Source organism: Anneissia japonica, unplaced genomic scaffold, assembly GCF_011630105.1.
Source record: "Anneissia japonica isolate Jap-2015-1 unplaced genomic scaffold, ASM1163010v1 scaffold287705_len1045735_cov187, whole genome shotgun sequence".
NCBI classification, from domain to species: Eukaryota; Metazoa; Echinodermata; class Crinoidea; order Comatulida; family Comatulidae; genus Anneissia; species Anneissia japonica.
The window spans coordinates 816,011-825,452 of record NW_022709509.1 but is presented as its reverse complement, the minus strand read 5'-3'; the positions used below and the strand labels follow the sequence as shown (position 1 = coordinate 825,452).

The window sequence follows — 9,442 nt, the reverse complement described above, 5'->3', positions numbered from 1 at the left end:
TAACTATATATATTTGTATTTGTTATATTTAACAAATACAAATGATCCAGTACTCTCTTTTCGATTTTGATTGGGACAAGAGTTTTACAGATTTTCTTGTAATCTCGTGGTCTCCATAATTTTGTCAATATCTTGAATTTTCAAAAAGCACCCAACAAAAACTAGAAGGCTGTTAGTTAGAATCTGCTTTGGCTGTTGGTTAGAATCTGCTTTAGCAGACCGATACATATTTCCAGCTACAATAGAATTGTAGCTGGAAATGAATTTTCTTTAAAAAACAATAAAATTAAACCAATTTTTATACAATTTTACAATATTTTGGGAGTGGGGGCGCATTTTAACCACCCAAAGGTAATGAAATGGTGTAATGAACATGTTTAAACTTGAAATGAAATAGTGTTAGTTTTGAACTTGAGTGTTAATATATCTGTTTGTGACAGACATGTCACAGTGACATTAAAACATCCCATTAACCCTGCTCTTGAATGCTCTGCCCTCTAACCCTGTATTTTATGTGACTTTAACCTGAAGCTCTGAATGACTATTTGTCAATGCCCTTTGACTTTTGGCTGGTAATATTTTGTGACATGGGCATTTGTCACATGGGGCCCGTTCGCGCGAAAAAATATCTGTGCGATTTACCAGTTAATTCACTGTACACACTTTCTAAAACAGCTCAGACACTAGTCTAATTACCTTACCATCTGGATTATCCGCGACAATTTTGACCACCAAATTGCTGGGTAGAATACCGTGTATGGAATGACCATGGAGCCGGAGGTGATGATAAATCAACCTTAATTGTTTTTCAAAATGTTTTGTCCACAGCCCAGCGCGAAATTCAATAGGTACGGCCTAGGCGTGGTTGCAGCTCTCCTTCGCCTCCTCACACAATGCGCAACGAAATCTAAATTTAGTAGCATAGCTACGTGTTCGATTTGTAGATTTACCATTATTCGGAGAAATAAACTTGAATAAACTAGCCTACGTACAGATTTTAAAGCAGCCATTATAAGTTATTGAGCTACATTATCGTTCCACCTTGCCGTGCTGTGTGTAGCCTATGTAGGCCGGTTATATAGCAGCAGTAGCAAGTAAACTTGACCATGGGATAAGTTGAAATTTACTTTCGGAGTAGTTTCGTTACACGTATTTACCGTGAGCTAAAACTTGCTCGAACGGTCGACCACCTGCTGAGTGCTTAGCGCGATTACCCGGTGAAATAAACGGAATACGGTTGGCGTTTTTTGCTCGAACGGGCCCATGGACATTAAATCACCCCATTAGCTCTGCCCTCTAACCCATTTCTCTAACCTTATATCATAGTCTGTATGACCTTTAAACCTGAAGATCTGACTGATTATTTTTCAGAATGTCCTTTGACTTTGGCTTGTTGTATTTGTGACAAGGGATTTTGTCACAGGGACATTAAACCACCCCATTACCTCTGCCCTCTAACCCTGCTCTCTAACCCTGTGTCACAGTATGTATGACCTTCTGAACCTAAAGTCCCAGACTGATTATTTGTCCTACACTTTGACTTTAGCAGGCAATATTTGTCTTTTATGTGTTTTGCCTGAGGGTGTTAGCAATTCATGTAGAATAATTGGCTAAGTAATTGGATTGGAAGATTGGGTCAAAGTGGCTGGCAATCCTGTATAAAGGGATAATAAATGTGAAAGCATTTAGAAATCTAAAATAATAGAAATAAAGTACTCTTCTCGATTAAAGACCATTTTCAGGACCCGCGCTTTCATCGTCTTTTAATAGATTTGGTCTTTAATAAGGAAAAATAATTGTTTTATTTTTTTTATTTTTTTATTTAACCCTTACTCACAGAGTAAAACAACAGTTTTAAAACATCATCAAAAATACATACCAAGTGAAGAAACTTCTAAATTATGAGTGTTGAATCAACATTTATTGTACACTTAAAACACTTAATTATAAGAATAAATATAAAAAGGCATGAGAATAAAACAGGTGCCAAGGATAACCTATAAATATTTTTTTTAAAAGATAATTGTTCATCTGGGACCACAGAAAAATGGTCTTTAATTAGAGGGGGAATGCTACCATATTTTTAACAATTATTTCTAATTATGATATACATGTAAAAAGTATTTTTATGTATGTTATGCTTTTAGCACAATGGTAAATGAATTTTATATATGACATTTGTTGTGTATAATAATAAAAATTTATCTTTTAACTAATAAAGTAATATATAAATAGTAGTAAAAATACAAGTAGGTCTCTATTATTATCCACTAAAATTATTTCTATAAAAACAAATATTTAACCACTTAGGAATATTATAAATATCTATTAATATCAAAAAGAAATATGTGCATATAATAAATTTATTAATATATATAAATCTTGTTTAAAAAACACGAGGAATATCAGAAGAATAAAATATCTTGTATAACAAATGCTATTTTAATTGTGCTTACCAAAAATTAGGGAGACAACCTGAATTTTATATCCTAAAAATCAATAAAAGATATTTTAGACCAAATAAAAAAAAATTCTAGTTTCTTGTCTCCTCGCACATCCATTTTCTCTGCCTCACCAATTTTTTTTTTTTTTCTTTTTAATTTCATTTATTTTAAGAAATGTATGAAACTTGTATCAGTAAAATACCTCTCACCATCTTTCATGGTTGGGGATACATATGGTATGAATCATGTCTAGTGATGCTTCTTTTATTTGCTTTCAATGTGTCTACTTGATAAAATGATAAAGTAGTATCTGTTTCTCATCGACCATCATGGATTTTCCACTTCGGAGTAAAAAAAAAAAAAAAGTGTCCTCATTCTCCATTTTTCAAAATATTACGACAAGAAACTACTTTTTTTTTTAACTTGGCCTTGGTATCCAACAAAAATTATGCATATAATAATAAAAGGAAATTATTGATGGGCAATAACATTATGCATATCAAAATTATAATCATTCACCTTTCAAGACTAACATCTCATAAAAATATTTTCATTTAACTAATGTTTGTTATTAATTTTATTTTATGATTATAAAAACAATATTTTCTGGAAAAAAATGCTTGAATAAATAGAATTCCATAATATAACCGATGATGTTTGAATAGACTGGTTGCCTGCATCAGCATTGATTGAATTTCTTTAATTATGTAAATTAGGATAAATTAAATGCAGGTTTAATTATTTCTAATTGGGTAATATTAATTAGTAATTACCGTAATAAGGCACCTAATTTGAAAGTTATTTGTACAATTTTGTTCTGATATCTAATAAAGTATGTTAACCTTGGATTAATTAAATGGATTGTTTCAAATTATTATGCAAAGTATTAGAAAAATTTAAATATTAAATTTTCCTTGAAAATAATTCAAAAATCCAAGTATCATCAAATAACCATAAATATGCATTTAAAGTCTCAATCAATGTGACAGATTTGTGTGAATTGAACATATATGGACATGACAGATTTCTTGTATTTATTTTATATTCTGAATTTAATTTATGGAGGGATCATCGAAGCTCTCCCTCCCCTAGTTTTGCCTCTCCTATTATCAAAATACAAAATGGCATATAAGTATTACAGTATTTTGTGACAGCATACTACAGTATATAGGCCTACAGAACATGAGTCATAACATTATTAGATATATAATTATAAATTATATTTTATTATTATACATATTTATCTGTATAATTATTTTACATCTAGGCTTATATGAAATTGGAGTTCCGTACAGTAGTTGGGTCTGCATCCCTGTCGTCTTGCCTTTACGAAAATGATTCGAAACAATTTCTTTTTGTTTATTGGCCTTAAGTTTTCTACTATCCACCTGAATCTATTAATAATTTATATAAGCATACATTGTTACTGAATACTAAATTCACATTCTCCAGAGAAAAAATATATGGTAATTTTTCCATTGTAATGACCCAAGTTGTAATTGCGACTAATTATGCATACACATGCATAAATTGGCTCTTGGAAGGAGTATATTTCTAATGTTGAATGGATGTACTTTAATGACCGCAAATTTTCTCTGATAGTGGAACGTTCTCCATCCGCAATTAATCACGGCATTCGCATTGCAGCGGATGGAATTTTGTGTATTTACTATCTTGGATGGTGTCTTATAATTAGAACTGGAAAAACAATTGTGAAGCCGGGCGGATATTAACCCCTTTTGATTTAATCAAAGATTGTTAAGAGTAATTATACCGGCCTCTTAAGTAGATTAAGTAACGCAAGCTAAAATGGAGCTAACTGTCCTTAGAGGATACGTGTCCATAGCTATGTTAGAACAAAAGAATGCTCTTATTTTGATTAGTACACAGTGACAAATGCGGATTTCAAAAGTAAAGGGGAACAGGGTGAAGTTTCGATATTACTAAGGAATAGTCTAGATTGTTATATTTTGATTTTTTTTGTGTACAAATTATACTTGCTCTACATACTTAAATATCTGAACACATTCATGAGGGTTTTTTTTTTAAACTTCATATTTATCTAACTAAAAATAAATTTAGACAGATTTACTCTTTATTTTAAATATATTTGTATATACCGTCCAGTTAGAACTATGTTTTATTTGATCTTTTAAAATCTTAATTCATTGTTTCATTGAACAACTATGTTTTATTATCGCATTAAAAAAAGAATTATATTTAAAAAACACTTTTTCACAGTAATTTCTCACAACAATCACTGTTTAACATGTTGGCTGCCAGCGACGAGTATACTCGTTCCACAGGGTATTACCGAGGGGTGTAGGGACAACTATGCTCGTCAAAAATCGGGGTAACGTTCTAGCGTTTATTACTTCATTGTTGTACATTATAGAAACACAATCTAAACAGCTGGTAATTCGGGGAAGATACATCTAGACGATAACGTACCAATAACGGTTGTATGTTTGTTGTGTTATCTTGCCGGCAGTATACTCGATTGCACGAGTGGGGGCGCCCTTTGACCATATACCAACCCATGCAAAAAGCGGACGAGAAAACTCGAACTTGGCAGAGACAATAGACAATGCTATTCCAGTGCCGACAACGAGTTTACTCGTTCCCCCAATATTTTCCCGCAAATTTATTAGACACCATTTTGATGATATAGGACAAGATAGAATTTCAAAAAAAGTATGTTTGTACATGTACATGTACTTGTTCTGGCACCTAGGAAGTAAGCTTAAAAAAAGGTCTGGCAGTCAAGGTGTTCTTCAAAAACTATACTAAAGAAGATATGCTAGTCAGAATTAAATTCCCTCATGAATACCAGAGTCCTTTTAATTTTATGTACCTTTTATTAGCTCTAACTTAGCTTGGCCTTCTGAGTTTCATTTTGAAAGAAGTGTGATTGTTTGTGGCATTATGTGTTGGCAGACTTAGATCCATTAAGTCTGACTTCATCCCTGATTCTAATGACTTTTTTCAATTCGACAATAAGACGGTTGATCAATGTTTCCAAAGGCAACTATGTCTGTTGTACCGCTGGTAATAACGCTTTTTCATGCTTTTTCATTATAAAAGCGTAATGGTCCTTGCGAATGTAATAGTGATTTTTTTTTTCTGTAATAGTCTTCTAAATCAAAAGGTGGGCAGCTATGGAAGGCCGTTGCTCAATCAGATTAATTCACTGAAAAAGATTATGTTAAGCTGGCTTAATTTACACCCAATAAAATGGTTATTTAGTCCGAGTCTTAGCTACAATCTCACATTGCATTTTAGGTAGGGCCGTTACTATCACACACAATCGGCACACTATCACACAAAAGTCCCTACCCTAAAAAATTTGCAACGCACACCCCATTAACACTTTCCAACTCTTTATTTGAATATGTCTCCCGGCTAATCATGTAAATTCCTGAAATTTATCAATTTATAAATTACATAAAACGCGAAGCCAAACAAAAATGCCTCCCCTCACCAAAAGCTTTCCTCTCCTCCTTTGAATATGTTCGAAGCAAAATCATGCTAAAACTGTTAAAAATCGCATTATTTTGCAAGTGAGAACCTTCTTAATCATTGAGGTCCCCCCAACTTCACTTTTGTGCCTTTACCCTCCCCAATCTTTTCCCCTCCCCCAATCATCCCCCAGTTTCAAGATTCCTAGCTATGCTACTTTTAATAGAATACTGTAAACCATATTTTTGGTTTAATGCTTGTCAGTCACATGTGAATATTTGAGTTCCAGATATTGGCGGTAAACTAGGATATGATACTCTGCAAACAAATACCAACGTTCATAGATATGCACGGCTACCCAACGATTGTCATATTTAATAAGTGGCTATATATATCAGTCATTGTAGACAATTGAGATTTGTTTAAAATTTCATCAATAAGCGATCATATCCGAAAAACAAACATATCACAGATACCTCTCATATGGCTCCAATAAATCAGTTGCCATGGCAGCCTACAACAAACAATGTAGAATAAGCAGTCAAATGGATTGTTACAACAGAGATAAGAGCCAGTGATTGGCATAGGTGCCTTTTGTTAACAACCACTTCAACTAATTGTGTGGAAGGTAACAAGGAGATGTGTTTTTATACGCTTATTGTACAACAAAAAGCAATATGCTCCTACGCATTGCACTGGAACAAAGAACATTCTTTATTTTATTGTGAAATTATACTTGTTCCAAATATTCTCAAGAACATAACCTATTAATTTGTAGCCCTGAACTTCGGGTGGTTGCCGCCCTTGTTGCTTGCTCACTGAACAGGTTTACTTAAACTATCTAGCCTGTGTAAAGCTAAAAGATTGGATAGGTTTTGAAGGAGCTATTGTCCTCTTGTTGACTCAAGTTGACCATTCTATCCCAATTGTAACTTAAGTAGCAAAGTCGGTCAACATTAGAATCTGTAATGCTTTTACAGTTAATTATCATCCACCCAACTGTTAGCTAGGTAGAATTAAGCTGTTGATTTATGGATTGGATCCATCATTTAATTATAATTAATTGCGATACATATTTTAGTTTCTTATGTATTTTAAAAAAAACCAAAAAACATTTTAATGTGTTTTATATGATAAAAAAAAATGGGTATTGCATTAGAAATGTATACAATATGCAATGATATATTTTCATATTCGTTGTTCATTTTGAAATATTTCCTTAACAATATATATGTTTCTCGAACCATAGGTCACTTGGCATTGGTTGAACGTATTTTGAGTGGACGCATGGATAGGAATCCTCATGACCATGGCATTGATCCAGGTAAATCATATTTATTCTGTGAAAATGTTATCATCGTTTGCCTTGAATTATATTTCCAATAATATTTTCATCATATTACATTATGTTTCCATTCCACCAAGTTTCCACATTTCATTGGTTATGTATGTTACGGTGCCATATAAATTGATTCTTCATTCATCATTTTAGATTGATATGAAATTAATTTGATTTAAGATATTTTTACATTTAATAAAAATTCAGAAACAACAAGGGAATAAAAAATGGGATTTATTTATGACAACTAGAATACATATATATATATATGCAAATAAATTTTATGCATCAGTTAGAGCCAGTACATTACTATATTGATCCATAAATAACAGTCGCAATGAACAACAGCAGCAATCAAATCTGGAAAAATTGCGGTAATAGCGAAAAATTCAATGTGCGTGCGTAAACATGTCGCTATTCTCATTATTCTCTAGTCGGTGAAGAAAGTTATTGAATTAATTCTGCATTCTGCAAAACGCTCGAAGGAGCGAAACCATTTCCAAGCACTTAAGGTTCTGCGATGGGTGCATGATCGCGAACTCTAAGTATAATCTGTTAAAAGCTTGGGATTTTGAAAGCCAGGCTGTGCAAAAATGAATGCTCAGTAGACGGCTTGCATGGACTTTAATATGTATTCAGCGCTTTTAATAGAAACGATGAGAAGAGTGTAAAAACAGCTGGCGATCTTTGTGTAAACACCGGAACATTTTCACGCATTTGTAGGATAAGAATGTTTGTTTTGCATTTGGGATTTTATTTGAAATTGTTTGTTTCTACAGATAAAATATATCAGTTGGTTAACTCGATTGGCTTATTCAGTCACACTTATTGTCTTATCACATTTCCTATGTACAAGGGCTCAATCAATTTATAATTATTATTCTCATAAATTTATCGTCGTATAGAAAATTAATAATATTCTGTATTAATAATAAGCATTGCTGCATGCATATTTGACGTTTTCTAATGAAAACAACGAATGTGCATATAAGAGAATAACCAGCCGGCTCAAACCCATTGATTTTTGTGTTGCGTTACCATGGCGACGTGGCCCAAGGTAAACCAGGTGTCAAACGACCCGTTGCCATATGGATCGATGCATATTTAATTAGCAGCGAGCGATGATTTCCAATTCATAAAAGCAAAAAAAAAGTTAAGCAATCGAGTAACCTAACCATCTGGTGTTATGTCAGGATTCGGTAGAGCTGTGCTAGCACTTTGAGAGTACTGGCCCATAAACAACGGGTATTGATTGATTGACAAGAACGGTGAATAGATGTACTAAGTGGCTTACACGGAGTCCATTCTGTGGAGATGGATTTTAAGCACGGCAATGTTACATATCTTAAGTACGCTGATGTGTGAAATTACTATGATTTTGAAGTCTTGTGTGCTGAAAGCATCCCTGTCAAACTTCAATAGAAACTGGATTAAATAATGTGAAACAAGCATTCATCCTTATAGTTTGATCTTACACTTATCACAATAGACCTACTCATATAAAAACTACCCATTTTTATCCACTTTACACCCTCTCTTGCAAGGGTGAAGGTGCAGGGGTGCGGTGCTATCCCCTCCCCCCATGACAGCAAATTAGTTCCACATACTGTAGTGGTTAAGATGCTTGCCTTCTAATCCCAGAGTCTTGGGTTCAATTCCAGTCACAGCAGGACTTTTTCTCTTGACTTAAAAACTCCACTCCCTAAGCCTTGTAAAGAGACTTCATTTATTTAAAAAGGATCTCTGAATATTAGCCCACCTTCTAGGATTTGCTGGAAGAGTCACCCTCTATAAATATGGTAAAAACAAAAAAGGTACACTACTAAAAAATGACCATTAATTTTTAGTTCCTATGCATGTAATGCAATAGGAACTATTGTAATCACTCTTGCTATTTCCTATGTTTTTTATTGTGTGTAGTGTGTATGTGTGTGTGTAGACATTTATGCAAATGCGCATGCGTCAAAGAAAAGTTTTCCGACATTTTGTTTTTCATCGCGTGTGTGTGTGTAGACATTTATGCAAATGCGCATGCGTCAAAGAAAAGTTTTCCGACATTTTGTTTTACACCGCGATGCGAAGATCGATGTGAAGTTTCTGCAGAGTTCAGTCAGGGCTCACGCTAACCGACCGGAATGTCGGCATGGATGAAACTATTTTGGTTTTACGGCAAAAAAATCATCTGCTGTAGGCATAGGTA

General features: G+C 33.5%; 1 protein-coding gene across 1 annotated transcript in view; it reads left to right on the top strand.

Annotated features, from left to right (window-relative positions):
* Nucleotides 1-9,442, top strand: part of LOC117106732 (forkhead box protein N3-like) — a gene marked incomplete in the record, with an annotated part of 38,076 nt that overhangs the window by 17,497 nt on the left and 11,137 nt on the right. Inside the window, 1 exon segment of the mRNA XM_033248153.1 lies at nucleotides 7,153-7,227. Within this exon segment, the coding sequence (XP_033104044.1) occupies nucleotides 7,153-7,227 (75 nt within the window).